This window comes from Brachyistius frenatus, unplaced genomic scaffold (assembly GCF_029030835.1).
Source record: "Brachyistius frenatus isolate BFR_SWC_R1_liver_20210118 unplaced genomic scaffold, ASM2903083v1 Contig_175, whole genome shotgun sequence".
NCBI classification, from domain to species: Eukaryota; Metazoa; Chordata; class Actinopteri; family Embiotocidae; genus Brachyistius; species Brachyistius frenatus.
In genome coordinates, this window is record NW_027210774.1 from 697,291 (window position 1) to 719,262 (window position 21,972).

A 21,972-nucleotide genomic window follows, 5' to 3' on the forward strand; every position below is an offset into this window, starting at 1 on the left:
TTTATTCCTTGTGCAGGAAGAAGCAGAGCAGCGGTCTGTTGGAGCTTCTGAAGAAGTTCCAGACGTGCCGCAGTCACCTGAGCAACACCATCCAGAAAGCCGAGCAGACCATCAGTGACCAGGCTTCCTACATGGGCAAAGACAACTTGCAGAGGAGTATAGTAAAGGTGCGTCCACGAAACTGAATTTGCTTTCCATTTCAAATTATTATAACATAAGATGATATGAAGCAACGTTTAAATTATGTTTCTACTGTAAATAATATGAAGCAGTAGATGGCAGACACATTTTTAAATATGAGTCAATGTTCTTACTTGCGCGTTCAAGTATTTAACTCACCGTATGTTGTTAAAAAAATTTCCCCTCTGGGATTAATAAAGTAAATACCTACCTACCTACCTAATGTTTGTGAAGGTCCATGATATCAAGGAGGAGCTGGGTGGACTCAGGGAGCAGATGGATGAGATGAGGGGGGTTTGCAAACAGCTGCAGTCCGAACTGAAGAAGATGCCGGACTGCAGTGAGACTCCGTTTGAAGCAGAGGCTGACACGCTGATGGACAACTGGCTGGATGTATGCATCTGTACATTAAAACATATAGATAGTGTACTTGCCACGTTTATACACAAATACTACAAATTCTACATAACCTGTAGGTTTAGTGGCTCCGAGGATGTGAAAGATACCAGAATTAGAACAAATTTTAAAGAAGGACTGAATCATTTTTAACCCAGATTGAACTACTTCAAATTTAGCTGAGTGTGACTAAATATAGTTGATTTTTGCTGCTCTTCCAGGTGACAGAGAAAACAGACACCTACATGGATAACCTGCGAGTGGGGCTGGAGCTGTGGGAGAAGCAGCTGATGCTGGGGGGAGAGGTGGACAGGTGGGCTGGGGCTAAGCTCGCCCTGTTCGCAGAGAGCCATCCCTTCCACAATGAACAACAAGTACTCACCATGAGGGTAAGATGCAAATAATGAAGTAAGATTTACACTTGTTGTTTTTTTTTTTTAGTATCTTGTTATTTGAAATACCTGCAATATGTCTGTATGTTATGCAGGATGAGATCCATGCCAACGAGGAGAACATCGCACATTTTCACAAGAAGTCTGCCGAGATCCAGGAGATGCTGCAGAGCCAGGAGGCTCCATTGGAGCTGCAGGTGAGTTGAAACATTGATCGATTTTCTCTTGCAGTATTTATTTTTTCAATAATGTCGTAATGAACTATGCTTCTATTCTCTCGCCTCTCACCTCTGCACTTCTCTAGGTGATGGAGACCCAGCTGAGGAAGAGGATGGAGCAGGTGAAGGAGTTGTTCACCGACTGCACAGACGTCTTTGAGGAGCTGATAGCCGTGAAGAAACATCTGACTGAGAAGATGGAACAATGCCAGACCGCTGTAGAGAACATCCAGTGTTGTCTCAGTAATGTTGACGCTTCAGGACCAAAAGTCGAAGCACAGATTCAGGTACGCATCTGTTACATTAAAGTACATTAATCCCATATTAGTGAGTTCACGTACTCACTGTACACAATGTCTCACACACCAGGATCTGTGTAATGATCTGGAGTCTCGGGAGGAGCATGCCGAGGCCGTGCTGAAGGAGGTGGGCTTGCTCTCCAGCGTGGCCAGTCCTCAGGTGCTGGAGAGTTTTTGTGTTGACTGCAGCAGGCTGAGAGAGGCTATCTCCCGCACCAAAGACATGATCCACCTGAAGAGGGAGGAGAGGGACAGCGGCCTGCTCAAGGTTATCAAAGGTTAGTGTCGAGTTAGGATCTCTTGTGGGAAGAAGTGACAATACGCAAGAAAGTTGTGAATTCAACAAGAAATTACATTTTTAAGTCCTGTTTTACTACATCGGTTTATTTGAACCTAGTGCATTTTTAAAATTGATTTCAGAAGGCAATGTGTAGATGAAAATCTCAAAATGTTTTCAATACTGTTTCATCAGAATGGTGTCTCCAGGTATCTTCTTTCTTTTTAGATAAAAAATAAATAAATAAATAATTTAAAATTGCAATTTTCTACAGACAGACTTGTAAGATGGGACCTAGTTTTTTTTCCAATCATGATATTGTTAATATTCTGTTTGTGAATCTTTTCTTTAATTTTTTCCCAGATGAAAAGCAGTCATTCGAGGAATGGTTCCAGGACTTGCAGCTGGCTGTCAACGAGTGCTTTGAGAACCCCGAGAGCAGAATATATGTGGAAACATCTGTGCAAAGACTGAATGTGAGTGGACAAATCATTTTATGGGTCGATAGATACTGCTGCTTTGAGGATGACGGATGGATCCACACGTTTTTCTCATGTCCATCAGAGTTTCTTAAAATCCAAGGATGCAGAGCGACGTCTGGACCAGCTGAGAGATCATCTCCAGAGAGGCAGCCAGCAGTTTCCTCCCCAGCAGCTCTCCGATATCACAGACTGGCTGAAGGAGCAGCAGGAGGAGGTGGCCACCTTCAGAACCCACTGCCACAACAGGCAGAAACAAATGGAGTCACTCCTCAGCGACATTAACGGGTAATTACTTCCTTGATTCCCGCAACACTAAGCCTGCAAATGAAGATAAAGATGTAAAACTAAATGTAATAGCCATGTGGTTTAAAAAGGAAAAAAAAGTGTAAAACCTGGCAATTAAATCATGAGTGTGATTGTAAACACCAGGAAGATGTGTTTTTTGACTTGTTTTGTCTTTTGTTATCTAGTTTGCAGAAGCAGCATGACAGCTTCCGTGAGTGGCTCCAGAACAAAGAAAAACAGGCCGTGGTGTCAGAGAAAGTCAAAGTTCTTCTCAAAGACCTTCAGGACGAGAGGTGATCAGAATGGAAAATATCCCAGCTCACATTTAGAAAACAAATACTTTTTTGTTTGAATAAAACTGGGAGTAATATTGCTGTTTGTACCCAGTACTTACCATAATGATATATATCTAATAATAAATACTGCAAAACCTTCAGTCAATAAAATAGTTCTATTGTGCATTTTTTCATGTTTATTACCTGTTACAGAGAATTATCTCCTGATTACTTACTCTAATATTGTGAAGGTGTTGGTAGCTTATATATCTGAAACAAATTAAACTGAAACAAAGGATAGCATAAAACCTAAAACTGTAAATTCACAGAACAATACAGATTTGTTTTGGTTCTTTCCACTTCTCTTGTGAACCTCATGTTTCTCCTTTCCATGTGACAGTGGCAGAGCAGAGACCCTCAGTGAGCTGTTAACTTCAGTACGCAGACAAGGCATCAGAGCCGAAACCCTCCTGAAGGACGGCGATAACTTGATTCAACGATACAAAAACCTGGAGGCGAAGCTGCAGAAACAGGCGGACGCCCAGAATGCCCTGGATGAAGAAATCAATCGGTTTGATACTCAGTCTGAGAGCACCAGGACCTGGATCAGTGACCTTTCACAACCCCTCACGTCTACCGGTGGAGACACCAAGATGGAGGAGATCAAGTGCAAAGCCCAGGTTGGTGGAGTTTAAACCAGATCTCATCAGAATTAGCATGTATAAAAAAGAACTTTATTTTTCAGGATTCTTCTTCTTTTTTTTTTGCACTTCTGACTGGGAACATTGTATTTTTTTTAAGCTTATTGACTTTATCTTTAATCGTAACCAAACTAAACATGACTGAACAACAAAACATCTAACGCCTTAAACCAAATTATGCATTTAATGTGGAATTACAAAACAGTATTTCACAAGTAAATGTGGCAGAAAGAGGAAACACATTGGTGAGACTCAACGTGTAGATTTAAAGAGTCAACCTGCTCATGCTCACTCGGAGAATGTCACGTATTTATATGTTAGGATACATAAAATGATGGAAAAAAAATAGAAATTTCACAACCCCAGATATTCAAGGAAATTAAGTCTTTGGTTTTAAAGGTATTCTATCATTAGCTAAAGTGATGGACAAGCTAATATTTTGTGTTTTCACCAGGCCGTCCTGAGCTCCAAACCTGAGGGAGACTCTAAAGTGAAGAACCTGAGAAGACAAAGTGAAGGTCTGTGTGAGCAGGACGACCTGGAGGAGAGCAGGAAGCAAAAAGTGAAGGGGTCAGTCAGAGACACGGAGAATCAGTGGAGTAACGCCCTGCAGGCTGCTGAGGACGCTCTCAACAAGGCGGAGACACAAGCTCTGTTAGGCAAAGACCTCAACGCTTTCCAGACCCAGAACGAAAGTGTCCAGTCCTGGATCAGAGACCAGGATCAGAACCCGAAGACTCTTGGTGGTCACATGCAAGTTGAAGAAAAGCTACAGATTGCACAAGTGAGTTTGAAATTAATTGTGGATTATTTTGTTAAGGTTGTAATGTTGTAGAATATCTTGTAAAAGCTTGCAATGTGAGGATGTCTCTCTTGTTTCTAGGCCACTTTGAGCTCCAGGTCTAACGGCGACTCAAAGCTGGAGGATCTGAAGCGACAGTGCCAGAGTCTGTGCGACAACCAGGTCTTGGACGAGAGCAGGAGACAACAGGTTCGCGATGCAGTCAGACACACGGAGGAGCAGTGGAGGAAAGTCCTGCAGGCTGCCGAGGAGGCTCTCAACCAGGCCGAGAGCGAAGCTGCCACTCAAAGAGACTTCGATGCTTTCAAAACCCAAAGTGAAACCACGCAGTCGTGGATTAAAGAGCAGAGGCAGAAGCTGTTGGCTCTCGGTAGTCACATGCAGTTTGAAGAGAGGTTGCAGATTGCACAGGTGAGTTTGACTTGAAAATCTGGAGTTGTTAAATTTTATTAACAGAATATATAACTTTTTTTTTTTTAAATTTTTTAAAGCCTGTGTAATTTTGCCACTACTGCTCCGAAAGTTTGAATACAATTAGAAAATGTATACAGTTTATACTCAAAGCTTTCACCTGTATTCACACAATTTGACTTAGTTTGCACAATATTTTTTGTACTCATAGTTAAGAATAAGTCTACGTTTTGCACAAAAAAATCCTGCATCATTAACTTTCCCGCAGCGTTGACCAGTGACAAGTTAAATATTGGTGTGACGCCTCGGCCCGACACCCCCCTTTCTGTGTCTTCACCTTCAGGCTGTTACGACCTCCAAACCCGAAGGAGAGTCCAAGCTGCTCGACCTGAAGAGACGAGGTGAGAGTCTTCGGGAGAAGCTGGAGGAGAGCAGGAAACCGGAGGTCGAGCAGCTGCTGAAGGGCACCGAGCAGCAGTGGAGAACGGTGCTGCAGAACGCCAGACAAGCAGAACTCCGGAGCCTGTCGGACGACTTTGACACTCAGAGCAAAAACACAGAGTCCTGGATCCGAGACAGACAACAGAAGCTGCAGTCTGTGGGCAGCCACACTCCGCCCGAGGAGAGATGTCACGCGGCTCAGGTCTGAACAGAAGTACTGTTGGTGGAATCTCTGCCTCACTTTTCTTTCCCATCGGTCTGTGTATTAAAAGGCTGATGATGTTATTATTGTCGCTGTTTCATTTGATGAATATCGCGTGTTTTGCAGACCGTCTTGACCTCGAGACCTGAAGGCGACCGCGTGGTGAACAACCTGAGGAGACGAGGCCAGAGTCTGTGTAACCATGAGGACGCTGACGAGGGCCGGAAGGTGCACGTTCAGCAGGCAGTCAAAGAGATGGAGGAGCAGTGGAGGACAGTCCTGCAGGCCGCCAAACAGGTCGAAGCTGCTGCAGGAGCTGAGATGGCCCAGGAGACTGAGAGGAGGACGTTGGAGGTGAGAGAACTCATTTGTGCTCTCACTAAAAGTCACTTTGTAAAAGCACCCCGTTACAGGAGCTCCTCGAGTTTCTCTATGCCAGAGAACCACCTCATTATGTTTGTATCGTTTCCTTTTCAGCTGAGTGAATTTGATGTCCATCAGAAGGATACTGATCACTGGCTTGAGAGCCTCCGACACCAACTGGACTCCCTGGGCAGCCAATCACAAGCTGAGGACAGACTGCATGCAGCACAGGTGAGCTGAGAAAAAAGAAGGTGGCTCTGCGTCTTCTGGAGGAGATATGAAACTGTTTGCTTGCTCTGCCCAACATATGCTAGCCTGAAGGATAATTGGCAGGTTGTGGATTTCTTCTGTCCGTGGCCATAAAATAAGTTAATTCAGTTTTATGGAGGCTATTTATTGCCCCACTAATACAACCTGTGGGCTATTGGATTCATTTTTGTAATCATTTACTATAATGATTTTAGTTAGCAAGCTTGTGTCCAAACCAAATAAACAGATTCATAAAAATGTCCTCATTAATGTAAAACCGGTTTTACCTTTTATATTACTTTAAATGTTGACTTTCTTCACATCTTCCCCACAGGCCATTCTGAGCTCCAAGCCTGAAGGAGACTCCAAACTCCAGAAGCTCAGGAGACAAAGCCAGAGTTTGTGTTCTAAGGACCTCGAGAACCACAAAAAACAAGAGGTTCAACAAAAATTGAAAGACGCAGAGAAGCAGTGGAACAGAGTCCTGCAAGATGCCAAACAAGCCCTGGGTCGAGCTGAGCGGCAGTGCGCTCTGGACGGACAGCTGAGGGACTTTGAAGCTCTGAGAGAAAACACCAAAGTCTGGCTGGAGGAGAAGCAGCAGAGCCTTGTCTCCTTGGACAGTCACGAAGATCCAAAACGGGTCACAAACACTGCTCAGGTCAGTTTGAACAGTAAAAGATGTTGCAAAGACATTTACATACAATATGTTCTGAAGTCATGTATGTCTTTGGTACAAATTTTGTTTTGTTTTTCAGGTTTTTATTCCTTCACTTGCATTTTTTTGTAATGTTGAGCAGCATAGTTTTGTTTTTTCTCAAATTCTTTGACACTAATAATCTGTAACCAGTAAGCGAAGATGCTGCTCACTCTTATTCAAATATAACATAGTTCCAAAAAGGGTTATAATATACCCTCTCCTCACTTTCTGTTTAGACCATCCTGAGCAGCAAGCCTGAGGGAGACTCAAAGCTGGCAGAACTGAAAAAACAAAGCCAGAGTCTGTCTGACCAGGAGGACTTGGAGGAGAACGCGAAGCGGGAGGCTCGTCGAACAGTAACGGACTCGGAGGAGCAGTGGAGGACGGTCCTGCAGACGGCTGAGAACACTCTGAGGAAATCTGAGGTCCAGTACTCGCTGTCCAGGGAGCTGGAGGCCTTCCGCACCCAGGCCGGAGGCACTAAAAACTGGGTTGAAGGCCTAAAGAAAAAAGTCGATTCCATGGGGAGTGGCACTCGGGGAAGTGAGGCTCAGATAAAAGACAGATTGAACACAGCACAGGTAAAACATAGTATTTCAAAATACACCAAATGTTGTACGCCTAAATACCATCCATCTTAAATTCACATGTAATTAAAAAAAAAACAGAAAAAAAACATGCAAGTACATTTAGTAAATGTCATTATCCTACAAGCTAAGGGTGTTATAAATAATTTAATTTCCTTTAGAAAAGAAAATATGACTAATCCAATCGCCTAATCCTCTATCAGATAGAAGTACCTGACTGCTGTTTTAATACAATATAGATCTAATAAAAAACTTTACGTTTAGGTCATCTTGACCTCAAAATCAAATGGTGAGTCTCAAGTGACGGAGCTGAAGAGACGAGCACAGAATCTCTGTGACCACAAGGACCTGGAGAAGGACAAGAAACTGGAGGTTCAGCAGACGGTCAGAGACGCAGAGAAGCAGTGGAGGATGGTCCTCCGGGCTGCTGAGGAGACGCAGAGGTAGGTTTGACTTTTTAGTTATTGACAGACGTGGTGATGAGCAGATCTGATATTCAAAATCTTCTTTCTGAAACTTAAATCTCATTATTTGACACACGGACTGTAAAGAAATGTCCTCCTCTGCTGCAGCATAAAATGTGACAATGATTTATAATTCTCTGTTATCTACTGTCTGTCACCCATTAGACAGTTGCAGGGTGTTGTGGAGCACCTAGTGTCCTCTCAGTACAAGCAAGACCAGACCGAGGCCCGTCTGGCGGAGCTCCAGAAGCAGACGTCCAACCTGCCGCGTGTCTTCCCCTGGCCGGGCCTGGGAGAGCGGAGGCAGGCTGTGGAACAGGCCCGGACCTTGCTGGAGCAGAGTACAGCCGTGGCGCCCGTCCTCTCAGACGTGCGGAAACAGGTAAAGGCCCCAGAGGACTGACTGTGTTCTCTTTGTACAACTTTAATAACGTTAAAAGAATATGATTAAAAATAGAATAGGAAAATGTCATTAAGTTGAGTTGCTCACAAAATCAGATATGATTTAAGAGTTTAAAGCATCTTCAATGTATTTACTGTTCTTCTGAAGGCTGCGGAGCTGTTTGAGATCACAAAGGACCAAAGCTGGTCAGATCCCTCCTGGGCAGCCAAGGAGGAGTCCATCCCTCCTCTGCTCAAAGAGCTGACTGTGAGTTCAGCACTCTGTACAACCATACACAGCATTCCTACAGAAATATATACGGTGTATTTTTTTTTTATTGTTCAGAAATAAATGGTTTTACTACATATGTTTTTGCACATTTTCATTTTTAAGATGTTCTACATTTGTGCCACAATAAAAAGTTACAATTACTGCTGTTTTTCAGGATGCGGTCACACACCTAGAGCAGGGCATCCTGATAGAGCGGCAGTGCACCCAGCTCGTTGAGCAGCATGAAGCAGCTCAGGACTGGCTTAGGGATCAGGTTAAAGGCCTGGGACCTCCTCCAGCAGACAGACAGAGTCTGCACAGTGCTGTCAACACCCTGAAGGTCAGATAATAAAACACAAGCACACAGTATTTCTTGGAGAAGTAAGTGGCACCTGTTTGATCGGCCACTAAAAATATTTGTTTTATTGCTAGAAATTAAGGAATCTCTTTACCTTTTCTTCATACTTTTGGAAAATGGGATCCATTATGTAGTCACGGCACCTTTGATTTATATTTTGACAATCTGACAAAATCATAACACTGTATCATATCTTCTCCTCCTCTCTTCTTCTGGCACCAGGCTTTGCTCCAGACAGTGGACAGGGAGCAGAGGGAGATGAAGGAGCTGGACTCTGCCAGAGACAGTCTGCTGAGCCTCTGCACCCCCGGAGGTCGGGATGCCCTGACCCTGGAGGTCAGCCACCTCCATGACCTCTGTGCCAACTCGGAGCAGGAGGTGCGGGAGCGCCTGAGGGGCTGTGAGACGCAGCTGGAGGAGCTGGACAGCCAGCTGGCCAAGAGGACCCAGGTGCTGAAGGAGAAAGCTGCAGCGCTGCAGTGGGAGCTCCGCTCTCTGGACCAGGCACTCAGTTACAGTGAACCACAGAACAATATCTCTCTGCTTCAGCAGCACTGGCACAGCCTTCAGGTCATTACCTCCTCTTTTTAATTCAATTTTGGAACTTTTTATTTATTTAATTAAAGTCTTTGAAAAGTCCTCACAGAAGTCTGAAAAAGTTATTATTGAAAACAGAAGATTTTACAATAATTGCTTTTGGTGTACATTGCTTTTTCGTTATATTTCATTACACAAGCTCATTTTAAGGGTTCAATCCAGAGCAGAAATATTAACCCTGCCTGTTTGAAACCTCCACACATGTGAATATTACTAATGTGCTGTTGTTGTTTCATTATATTAGAACTGTGAGAAGTCGCTTGAAAACTTGGGTGTGAAAGTTCATGATCTGCACCAGGAAGTAAAGTCAACGTCTTCTACCAACGAGCTGCCGGCAGAAATAATCAGCGTGGTTGAGTCTTTATCTCAGCAACATGACAGGTACCCTAAAACTTATTACACATTATTGTTGCAATACAACTGTGATAAATACATAATAAGAATGCACAAAAGATCAAAAGACAGTCAGCCCCAGGAACTACAACTTTTTGCTTGATTGACATCTTTTGTTTCACTCAAGGTAAACACAGGAAAGAGATATAGTTGGGGATAATCCTGACAAACTCCCATGCAGTAACATCTCTCCACCTCACCAGTGGGTTAAACTGTAGGCCTACTTGAATAGATGTTTTTTGGATGGATTCTCAGCTGGTGTTCCCCTGTTTCAATTTACTTTTCAATTATTCCTACATGCCAGCAGCATGTGTCAGTGGGTCACTCTGTTCTTGATCAGTTACATGGAAACAGAGTTCTCTTTTATTTATGACCACTTTTAGACATCCACTGACATCTTTTTCTCTTCTCTTAAACTATGCAACAGGAACGTATATATATATATATATATACATACATACATACATACATATACATACATATATATATGTGTGTGTGTGTGTGTGTGTATATATATATACATATACACACACAAACAAATTTCTCAATTATTGTCTTTTTGTACTACATTAGCCGGGCTGCTCTTTGTGAGATGTTGTGTGCTTTGTTTTTTTCTCATCTTTTATATTACCTGCAGAAACTGTGTTGTGTGTACAATAAATGTGATTTCATCATGTCTACAGTCTAAAATCCAGGCTGAGTGATCATCAGGGTACCTGCTCCGCAAACACAGCTAGCTGTCTGACTGACTGTCTTCATGCCCTGCAGCAGTGGAACAACAGCAAACCATCTGAGTCCAGTTCTTCTGTGCAGGTTTTTTTCTTTAAATGTTTTTTTTTTAATTTTGTACTGCTTTTCTGACAGATCTACACACTTTGCTTATTAAGACTCTTCTTTACACATGTGTAGTTAAATACTGATGATAAATACTAATATGATATCTAGTTTTCTACCATTAACTTGCTGTTAGATCTGATAGATGCTGTCAAGAGTTATTTATTTATTCTATAGTTTTGCTAATGCCAGCCCTAGCTATGGTTTGTTATGTATATTTGTTATATATTTGTTATGACAATATACAAAAACTGTGAGAGAATACAGAATTTACAAAAACTCTACTGTAGAAAGGCTTTTGAGTTCAGAGATTTGTATCGTGTAACATTACAGCTTGTTTACTGACTCATTTATTCTCACTTTGCAATTTTTTTATTAATTTGCTTCAATATTTTACACCCTGATTTGTAATCATCTATACAATTTTTTTTTTTTTTTTTTTTAAATGTCCCCCTTGTTTTAGGTGATGTTAGACGAAGGTGAAAAGTTGCAGGTCAGCCTGCAGGAGGCGCTTTCTCACCAGCAGTTCCTAACTGCCTGTCTGAAACAGAACCTCTTTGAGAAACTGGAGAAAGAAGGTTCAGAGACACTCAGAGAAGCAGACACACAGAAAGCTTCTCTATGTCAGAGCTTAAGGGTATTTATATTAATTTGAATGTATTTATGATTGAATGTTTTTGTCTTGTTGTATCTTATCTTTAATTATCAGTCCAGTGATTTTTTTTTTTTTTAAATTAATGTCATTTGCATCCTTCCATTTAAGGAACTTGATCAAAGGAGTAAACAAAAACCAGCTGACGTTCAGTCCTCTGATGTCCTTCATGGTAATCTGGAGACAAAGACTTCTGTGGTGGCACCACCACGAAAAAACAAACGCTCACCTGAGAAAAAGTCACCAGTGAAATTTCAGCAAAAAATTTCTTTAACAGAAAAATCAACATCTTTTGAGGACGAATCGTCAGTTCCTGATGAGGACATACAAGCAGAGGTTAAAACTCAAAAGCCCGTCATGACAGTTTTCATAGAAGATTCAAGAATTTATGTTACAGATCCTTCTACAGCACAAAGTCACAGTACTTATCAAGAAGCACAGTTCAATGTAAAGCTAGATATTACAGCTAAACCTGCTGTTGAAGAACCTACAGTGATCAACAAGGTCATTAACCAGTCTGCTCCTGTTGTTAGTGAAGAAACTACACTTGTACCCTCCAGGAGAAAGTCCAAGACTTCAGCCACTGAAACAGAGACTGCACAGGCTAAAGGGGAGTCTGAAATGGTGAAAACTGTTACTACTCAAGGTTTACCCACAAATCAAACAGGAACTGTGGTGGAAGAAACAACACAAATAGAAACCATTATTCTAGCTGTATCTGAATCTTTCACTGCTGTCCCAGGAACAATTGATGGGGCAGATGAACTCACCAGCAAAGTGCACGAGACCCTGAAATCCTCCATTATGAAGTCAGTCGTTGAGCAAGCTCAGGTTACTGATGCCAAATCTGAACAGATCAAGGACGACTCTGGGAATCTCAGGTCACTCCTAACTTCAAAGCCTGAGCCATCTCCAACAATGCCAACCAGGAGAAAGTCAAAGAGTACCGAACCTACTGCAACTTCCCAGCAAGTTGTTGAAGTTAAAGATAATGACGAAGGACCTTACAACCCGGAGTCTTTCTCAACTCTGCAGGTGCGAACAGAAACAACTGAAACCGTCACTGTGAAAGAAAATAAACTTTCTCCAACCAAAAGAATATCAAAAGGTTCAAAGCCTTCCCCAGAACATACCACAAAGGAGGTTGCAGAAAACAAGCAAGAGCCAGGTAGTCAGAAGCCACCAATAAGTTCTGTAGAACAAACTGAAATGGTTGTGAAAGAAAGTAAAGTCGTACCAGCCAGGAGGAAGTCAAAGAGTCTTGAAGATTCCACTGTTCCAGAGGCAGTGCTCGTTAAAACTATTGGTGTGGGAAAAAGTCCGTTTATACCACCCAAGATAAAGACAAAGAGTTCAGAACTTCATCTTGCTGACACCGAAGCACCTCTGACAAAGGAAGATCCAGAGGGTCAGAAATCTCCTTTGAGCGTCGATCCCCAGAATAAAAGTTTTGTGGCCGAAGAAAAAAAACTTGTACCAACCAGAAGAAAGTCAAAAAATGGTGAGCCCTCTACAACTTCTGAGATAGTCGTTACCCATGTTAGATCAACAGATGTGGAGCCTGAACAAAGCAAGAAAGAACAAAAGTCTTCAAGTCCAGATGTGGTCATAGGACCAAGTGAAAGCACTGTTATGGAAAAAGGTAAGCTTTCACCAACGAGAAGACAGTCAAAGTTTCTGAAACATTCTGACAAAGAGCAAACACCGGGCATGGAAAAACCTGACAGTCAAACAGCTAAAGCTGTGGTGGTAGAGGATAATAAGGTTACAGCAAAAAGGAGGAAGTCAAAAGAAGGCCCTGATAGTCAGAAGCCACCTTCAACCCCAGAGGTGTTCGCAAAAACAACTGAGATTACCTCTGTGGAAAAAGCAAAGCTTTCGCCAACCAAACGAAAGCCAAAGGGTCTTAAACTTCCACTGGAACTTTCTTCAAAGACAAAGGAAGAACCTGATGGTCAGACTTCACCTTCAACTCCAGAGGTGGTCAGAGCAACAACTGAGAGTACTGTTGTAGAACAAGGAACGCTTTCGCCGACCAAAAGAAAGTCAAAGGGTCTTAAACTTTCCCCAGAACACTCTTCAAAGACCAAGGAAGAACCTGATGGTCAGACTTCACCTTCAACTCCAGAGGTGGTCGGAGCAACAACTGAGAGTACTGTTGTAGAACAAAGAACGCTTTCGCCAACCACAAGAAAGTCAAAGGGTCTTAAACTTTCCCCAGAACACTCTTCAAAGACCAAGGAAGAACCTGATGGTCAGACTTCACCTTCAACTCCAGAGGTGGTCGGAGCAACAACTGAGAGTACTGTTGTAGAAGAAAGAACGCTTTCGCCAACCACAAGAAAGTCAAAGGGTCTTAAACTTTCCCCAGAACACTCTTCAAAGACCAAGGAAGAACCTGATGGTCAGACTTCACCTTCAACTCCAGAGGTGGTCAGAGCAACAACTGAGAGTACTGTTGTAGAACAATGAACGCTTTCGCCGACCAAAAGAAAGTCAAAGGGTCTTAAACTTTCCCCAGAACTCTCTTCAAAGACCAAGGAAGAACCTGATGGTCAGACTTCACCTTCAACTCCAGAGGTGGTCAGAGCAACAACTGAGAGTACTGTTGTAGAACAAGGAACGCTTTCGCCGACCAAAAGAAAGTCAAAGGGTCTTAAACTTTCCCCAGAACTCTCTTCAAAGACCAAGGAAGAACCTGATGGTCAGACTTCACCTTCAACTCCAGAGGTGGTCAGAGCAACAACTGAGAGTACTGTTGTAGAACAAGGAACGCTTTCGCCAACCACAAGAATGTCAAAGGGTCTAAAACTTTCCCCAGAACTTTCTTCAAAGACCAAGGAAGAACCTGATGGTCAGACTTCACCTTCAACTCCAGAGGTGGTCAGAGCAACAACTGAGAGTACTGTTGTAGAACAAGGAACGCTTTCGCCGACCAAAAGAAAGTCAAAGGGTCTTAAACTTTCCCCAGAACTCTCTTCAAAGACCAAGGAAGAACCTGATGGTCAGACTTCACCTTCAACTCCAGAGGTGGTCAGAGCAACAACTGAGAGTACTGTTGTAGAACAAGGAACGCTTTCGCCAACCAAAAGAAAGTCAAAGGGTCTTAAACTTTCCCCAGAACTCTCTTCAAAGACCAAGGAAGAACCTGATGGTCAGACTTCACCTTCAACTCCGGAGGTGGTCAAAGCAACAACTGAGAGTACTGTTGTAGAACAAGGAACGCTTTCGCCAACCAAAAGAAAGTCAAAGGGTCTTAAACTTTCCCCAGAACTCTCTTCAAAGACCAAGGAAGAACATGATGGTCAGACTTCACCTTCAACTCCAGAGGTGGTCAGAGCAACAACTGAGAGTACTGTTGTAGAACAAGGAACGCTTTCGCCAACCAAAAGAAAGTCAAAGGGTCTTAAACTTTCCCCAGAACTCTCTTCAAAGACCAAGGAAGAACATGATGGTCAGACTTCACCTTCAACTCCAGAGGTGGTCACGGCAACAACTGAGTGTACTATCGTAGAAAAAGGAACGCTTTCGCCAACCAAAAGAAAGTCAAAGGGTGTTAAATTTTCCCCAGAAGGTGCTATCATGGATTTGACTGAGATTAAGAAGGAATCTGATTCACTGAATTTCAGTTCACAAACTGGAGTTACTGCTTTGGAAAAAACTGAACTCACACCTGCCGAGAGGAAGTCAAAGAGTCTTGTAGAGTCTAAGGAAACTAAGAGAGAAACTCAAAAAAGGAGAGAGCCAAAGAGTCCAGAGGTTTCTAAAACTTCACAAACATTTGATGTCCCAAAAATCACTGCTCGTATGGAACCGGAGCAAATTAAGAAAGAGTCTGAGATTCCAAAGATTGCCATTTCTGCAGGGGCCATGCCTACTCTAGAAACGTCCTCACAACAGATACAAGAACTATGGACCAAACGTACAACTACTGTCGAGGACGCCAATCCAGCTTGTGAGAAGATTGCTGCTCAGGTTGGTGACATTGATGACAGTCAAGTAAAAGAAGTGGCCAAGGTTGTTCTTGATCTTGTCTTTTCTGAGGTTTTCGCTCAGTTACGGGAACCTGAATACGGATCAGAAAGAGACTTGGGCACAGCCCCTCAGTCACAGCCACCTCTTTCATCCAGCGCTGCAGACACGCCACACGGAGCAGACTACATTGACAAGTTATGGAAAGACACACCAGAGATTCAGAAGAGGTATCTGGTCCTCGATCTGCCCGATACTGGAGTCACCCAGATATGTGAGATGAGGCCAAATGCGGAGACTCTTGATTCCACTCAACCTACCCCTGCTGTTTTAGCAGAGGCACGGCCTCATGAGGCAGAGACAGAAATAAGACCATCAGAAGATTATGATGTCCAGGAAGAGCAAACTAAAGTGTCAACACATGTCATGCAGGATTCCTCAGAGAGCCAGCATAAGGAATGTCTTGAACCTAAAGTGCACATTTTACAACTAGATATACCGACTAGTCCAAAAGAGAATGAAAACACATCTGTCACACTAGAGAATAAGCCATGGGTAGATAACGTCGAAACAAGCATCCAGAGTAAAAATGTTCAAAAAAGCCCCACTGGAGTGCAAGACGATGTCACTCAAAGAGACTCTGCTCAACCAACCCTTCATCCTGCTTCCAAAGCACTGCTCCAGGAGACTGAATTTTTAGAAGTAAGTGTATGTGAGGAAGATATGCTGCAACCAAGCCAAACTGACACTCAGACCAAAGTGGTGAAAGAACACAGCGTCCAAGATCCAACACGTTGCATGGACACTGCAAATAAAAGCCTGGGTGAAAAGTCTGTTACCATAGAGAAAATCCACATGGGGCCTGAAGAATACATACAAATCAGTGCAGAAGAGTGTGAAAACACTTCTGTCACAAGAGCAAAAGAGCCAAGGATGGATGTTGTTCAGACCAGTAGAGAGGCAGAAAACAAAGATAAGATGACTGCTGACGTCAGGCCAGAGAAAGGTGCAGTTGAGATGACTATAAAGATGCAAGCAAGCGATACGGAATGTGAAGACGCTGTGGCAAAAAGGGACTCTGCCCAACCCACCTCTCTTGTTTCTGAATCATTACGATCACATGACGCAAAGTTTATCGAAATGAGCTGGCATGAGCGGGACGTAGAAAACCCAAGCCAAACTGAAACTACAATGGAGATACTGAAAACCACGCAGGTCAGACCTACAGGGGGCAAGGAACATGAGGTCCAAGAGGAGCATCCTAAAATGTTAAGACATGGAGAGGATGTGGTACCCAAGAACCAGGATGAAAAGTCTGTTGGAGTGGAGGAAAGCCAGATGGAGCCCGAAGTGCTTGTTTTACAGCTTGATATAGCGACCAGTCGTGAGGACCGTGAAAACACTTTAGTCATGATAACAAAAGAACCAGGAGTAGATACTAATCAAACAAGTATCCACTGCGAAAACGTGACAGAAAATCAAGGCCGGACTTCTGCTGATGGTCAACCAGAAAAGACTGTAGTAGTGATGACCAGGGTTGAAGTGAATGTCAAGGAATATGGTGCCCAAGAATTTGTTGAAATCAGCGTATCTGAACAAGGCATGGTGGAACCAAACCAGGAACCCAACAAGACGACACTGGAAAGACCTGAAGAGGTCAAACATTCTGGTGTTCAAGAAAAACATTCCACAGTGGTGACACATGACAAACAGGATGCATCGAAGAGTTTGTATGAACACTGTGTTGAAATGACAGAAATCCACACAAGTACAAATGATTACAAAACTGTCAAAACAGAAAAGGAACCAGAGATGAAATCAAGTATCCAGATTGAAGCTGTTAAAGAAAGCAAAGATGTGACTTCCATCGATGTTCAGCCTGACAAGTCTGCAACTAAGACGAAGGTAGTTGTGCAGCAGAGCTTTACTGAGTTCCTATCTGAACCCACTGTGGTCCCTAAAGGTCAAATGGACAAACTAATGGCAGATGCAACAGGAGGGAAAGAAGAGCAACAGAAGGAGAAGAAGACCATTCAGAGGGAAGAAAGAGAAATGAACATCAGTGAAGAACCACCACTCCAAATGAGCACAACCACCACAAGCAGCAAAGTGAGGTTTCAGAGTGGGGATTTGCCACAGGTACGTCATGAAAAGAAAATTATGTGAATTTTGAACTCAAAACGAGAATGGTTCATTTTCCCTAATCTGCAGTATGTCTCGAGAGAAAAATTACAAGCTCTATTGTACTGGAACCTGAAAAAGAAGCTAATATTACATTTTCAGATGAAAGTAGACAGAGAGAAAGAGATTTTTTTTTTTCTGCCTCCAGGGAAGTCATATGTGTGCATCCCCTATTATGCTCAATCTCCTGCTTATACTTGTTAGCACATGCTCCCTGACATTCTTTAGAGGGGGATGGATGATTGGTCAATTTACATCAAGGACAAACGGTCTAGATACGGCTGCATTTTATTAGCATTACATGCAGAGCAAAGGCCTGAGATAGTTATGCCTTTGCTGCAGAAGGTTTCAGTGCCTCAAGGTAGGAATGTGAGCTAACTCGTACGTCATACCATGAACGTATAACTCACAGGGAGTAACACTTGATGCAAGAGATGTAAAACTGCAGTTTTGTGTTTACATTAGGAGCAGGTGTTCAGTGCTGACAGGATTTCCCCAACATCACTTCAGGCGGTTCAGAAGTCATCACGTCAGATTAGCTTTGGTGAAGTAACTCGTTTGGAGGAATCGTCCTCTCAGGAAAACAAAGCTGAAGCAAATGTGAAGACCGAGAGGCTCGACCTGGAGGGACAAGAAGAATCCGCCATGAGGAACATCTTCACAGAGATACAGCAACTCGCAGGGACGGGACCCAACGGTGAACTCATTGAGGTATTGTTAGAATACTGTCTGACATCGTGTTTGTTTCTGATATCACCGATAGAAGTCGCCTCAGAAACGGTCAACTCTTACATGTTGAGGCTTTAAATGACATTTTATAAAAAATAATGCTCTAATGAGCTGTCAAAAATTCAAACCAATTTTATTTAAATGGGGCCAAAATTATAATGTACAGTGTATCATCTAAAGTCCAACTCTACAGTACTATAGAGAGAAACTCAAGATTTCCCAAAGACCTCAACATTGGTGAGGAAAAACTCCCATGATTCCTACCACACTCCATTATATAGTAATAAATGCACAGTAAATTGTCAACAGTGTAGCATACATTTTTCAATGCAGAGAATGACAATAGTTTTAGAGCATTTCTGACTTTTAAAGGGACAAATGACACAAAATAACATGTTTATTTCTTACACAGGCCTAAATAGGATGAAAAGACTAAAGCTTGGACATTAGCAAATCAGGTTTTGGTCCTCAAACTGCTTAAGACGTATGTCTCTGATGTGTGTCTTCGTCTCAAGGCTAAACCACTGGAGGATGCTCCAGAGGCTCTGATTACTTCCACCAGTGATTTGGAGGGTCGTCTAAGCAGACTCGTATCTAAAATCCTGAGCTGCAAGAACAGCCCGGCTGAGCTGAGCCCGGCAGCCATTGCCCGGCAGATGGAGGAGATTCAGGTGAGGTTATACGCTGCATGACTCATTACAGAAATGTCAGTGATTTTATAGAAGCTGATTGATTTCTGTACCAGCCTGTTCCAAAGGTGGTAATAAAAAATTTAAAAAAAACAAGAACACATTTGCCCTTTTGTTTGCAAACTGAAATATACCTCTCATAGAAAAGTACTTGTATTGAGTAATGAATCGATAAGTCAATAAACATAACGTTTGCAAGTACTAAGTACAAGCTTTGATTAAATGTGTGTTTACTTTGAATTTCCGGGTGCAGGAGTGCAGAGAAGTCGCCCAGGCTCAAGCGTCAATGCTCTCTCAGTTGCGAGAAGGTGCTGCTGAGAACAGAGATGCTCTGGAGGAGGTGGAGGACCAGTGGAGCACCGCTGCTCAGGATGCAGCCGCTGTCATCCAGAGTAAAGAGGCGCAGATGCAGCTGGTGACGGATTACTGCCAACTGCTCCAAAGAGCCAAGGCCACATCGGAGAGACTGACAGCAGAACTGGACGCAGTGAAAATGTGAGTTCCCTCTCAGTCGGACCACTCGTTCCACAAAACACATCCCATACTGATGTGTTGTACCTCGTTTCCCTCCCTCAGAGAACAGTGGTTATGTGCATAACCTCCAGTTTTCATCTCATGGTTTTCTTCTAAGTTAAAATACTAAAGTCAGAGTCTCTTTGCTCATTTATATTCATCTTCCTTCATCTGGAAAACACATTTTCACTTCGATACTTCTTACTTTTAGAGCCAAAGAGAGGCAGAGCCTAGAAGAACAGGAGGTTTAAAGCTTTTAAAAACATTTTCATATTGTTACTGAATGTGTCATACATTTCAAAAGAGATAAGAAGAGTTGTGGATTGACATCTCATATCTATGTCTTGTACAGTCTGTTGCAACAACCATGTTACCAAGCAGTTGATGTGTGGACTCATTTTCCTTTTAGGTCGCCACAGGAGAGCAGCTCCCAGGAGGCCGAGCGACTCTCATCACTACAGAGAAGTATGGAGGAGAACAGAACCGTACTTGGAGAGTTGCTTGTGACCCAAACAAAGCTGCTTCCCCATCTCAGTTGGTCTCAGCGAGCAGCTGCACAGGCTGAGCTTAAAGACCTACAAGAAAAATGGAGAGCCATGGAAAAAACATTGGAGAGCACCCTCCACCGCACAAACGCCCATTCTCAAAGGAACGGCAGTCTTCTGGCAGAGCTATCAGGTCTGCAGGAACACTTGGAGACAATTAGCAAAGACATTGAAGCCAAATCTCAAACTCAGTGGAATTGCAAGAAGGTGCAGCAGCTGATGGAGGCGAACGCTGAGGTTAAAGCAGCCCAGCAGCAATTCCTCCATTTACAGCAGCTGTCGGAAGCTCTGGTCCTCAGCTCACGGTGGGAGATGGAAACAAAGGGGATACATGACGGGCTCCAGAGAGTCAAAGACAAACTTTCCCACACAGAGGAACTAGTGTCTTCCCAAACTCAGAACAGCAGCAACCCTATCATGGAGAAAATCATTGTGGTGATGAGGGACGGCCTCGCCTGGGCCAAGCAGACAGAGAGCGAGATCGAGGGCTGGAGGAAGAGGGTAGCTCTCCTCCCCGAAGACGTTCACCGGCAGCTCAGAGATCTGAAGAAGCTGCAGTCCGAGGTGATGGCCAAACAGGGGCAGCTGGAGTCCCTGGTGGAGGAGGTGACCGAGCTCCTTCCGCAACTGGACCAGGCTGAGGAGGTGCCCATGGTGCACGCCTCTCTGCAATGCCTTGAAGAACTCTCAAAGTCCACCACTGAGAAGCTGTCCAAGGCTGTGAAAGAGATCGAGTCCGGGCTGCAGACCAGAGAGAAGCTGTCAGAGCAGATTGCTGACCTAGATTCCTGGGCTGTGGCTCATCTGCAGAGAGAGGCATCGAGGAGTGCAGACAGTGAACTCAGGAGCCCGACTGAAGTGGACCGCAGAGGTCGCCAGATACAAGAAACCCTGGTTGAGGCTGAGAAGCAGGCCACCATCTGTGAGTCTCTTTTAATGAAGAGTAAAGACATCGCCTCTGAACTCAGCGTCGCAGAGAACTGTCAGCTTTACAACAAGCTGACCGACCTCCAGGAGGACATCAGAGCCATTAGCAGCTACGAGAAGGCCAACAAAAAGGAGCTGGACGAACTCATCCAGACTGGAGATTCGAGCAAGAAAAGCCTGGAGACTGTGGAAAAAAGCCTGAGGCAGATGTTGGTAGACCTGAGCAAATACAGGTTCCCCATCACAAGAGAGTCGCTGCAAACTCTGGAGCCTTTCAGACACATGATTCTGGAGTACAAGTCCCAGGTTGACCTTCTGCAACCCTGGATCCCTAAGGAGAAGACAAGAGAACTGAACTCTGTCATTTCTGAACTTCACAGCAAGATGATCAGCCTGGAAGTGAAGGCCAGAGATCACGAAAGGTACCTGAACACGAGGCAGTGTGTGGAGGACCTCAGGGAGAACGTTCAGGCGCAGGTTCAACAGACCAAAGAAGACAGCAGGGACCAGGTGGAGAAGTACACAATCTGTCAGACCCTTCTCGTCCAGTTTCCTCTGATGAAGGACTTGTGCGAGGAGGCTTCCTCCAAACTCCAGATGATCTCCGCCGACCTCTACCCATCGCAGCTGACCGTAGAGCGACAGAGGCTCAAACAGAACGAGGAGAGCCTCGTCACCTGGGAGATGACAGTCTACAACAACCTCATCATCATCGAGTGGGACCTGCTGAAGGATCTGAACCTAGAATCGGAGAAGAAAGCTACTCAGGCCTTCCTCTGGAGAACCCAGCAAGAGCTTCAGGAAGTCCCCGTGCTGGAACCGAATGAAGCAAAGATTAACAAAGAATACCAGAGAATCGTGTCCTTGAAAAAGGTTGTAGAGTCAAGAACTAGAACACTGGAAGTTCTCGAGCAAAAGAAGGGAAACAAGCAAAGAAGTGGACCTCAAGATCTCATCGACTTGAAGAATGCAGTTATCGGCAAATTTGACTCACAAATGGCAAGTTTTTGGGGGGTTTTGTTGGCTATTTATTAGTTTGAAAATGACTTTATGATTAATTTTAGACAATCACATGAAGGATTTATATTAATCCATTATAAAATTACGGCTGACAACTTGTAGACCTTAATTAATTTGATTTATGCAAAATGGAAAATAATGACATGGCTCAGTTTGAAGATAACCGTTTGAAATAAGTTAGAATGA

At 43.5% G+C, this 21,972-nt stretch overlaps 1 protein-coding gene across 1 annotated transcript in view; it reads left to right on the forward strand.

The window, feature by feature from the left end:
* syne2b (spectrin repeat containing, nuclear envelope 2b) overlaps window positions 1-21,972 on the forward strand; it is a 119,392-nt gene that overhangs the window by 31,483 nt on the left and 65,937 nt on the right. Inside the window, 30 exon segments of the mRNA XM_069717467.1 lie at window positions 17-167; window positions 415-573; window positions 798-965; window positions 1,064-1,165; window positions 1,273-1,473; window positions 1,556-1,763; window positions 2,126-2,238; window positions 2,327-2,529; window positions 2,715-2,822; window positions 3,205-3,484; window positions 3,960-4,289; window positions 4,389-4,718; window positions 5,062-5,361; window positions 5,488-5,715; window positions 5,839-5,955; window positions 6,308-6,634; window positions 6,910-7,254; window positions 7,525-7,703; window positions 7,890-8,106; window positions 8,275-8,373; window positions 8,552-8,716; window positions 8,957-9,304; window positions 9,576-9,712; window positions 10,408-10,537; window positions 11,022-11,195; window positions 11,322-17,321; window positions 17,829-18,074; window positions 18,608-18,763; window positions 19,035-19,276; window positions 19,704-21,765. Of these exon segments, the coding sequence (XP_069573568.1) occupies window positions 17-167; window positions 415-573; window positions 798-965; window positions 1,064-1,165; window positions 1,273-1,473; window positions 1,556-1,763; window positions 2,126-2,238; window positions 2,327-2,529; window positions 2,715-2,822; window positions 3,205-3,484; window positions 3,960-4,289; window positions 4,389-4,718; window positions 5,062-5,361; window positions 5,488-5,715; window positions 5,839-5,955; window positions 6,308-6,634; window positions 6,910-7,254; window positions 7,525-7,703; window positions 7,890-8,106; window positions 8,275-8,373; window positions 8,552-8,716; window positions 8,957-9,304; window positions 9,576-9,712; window positions 10,408-10,537; window positions 11,022-11,195; window positions 11,322-17,321; window positions 17,829-18,074; window positions 18,608-18,763; window positions 19,035-19,276; window positions 19,704-21,765 (13,825 nt within the window).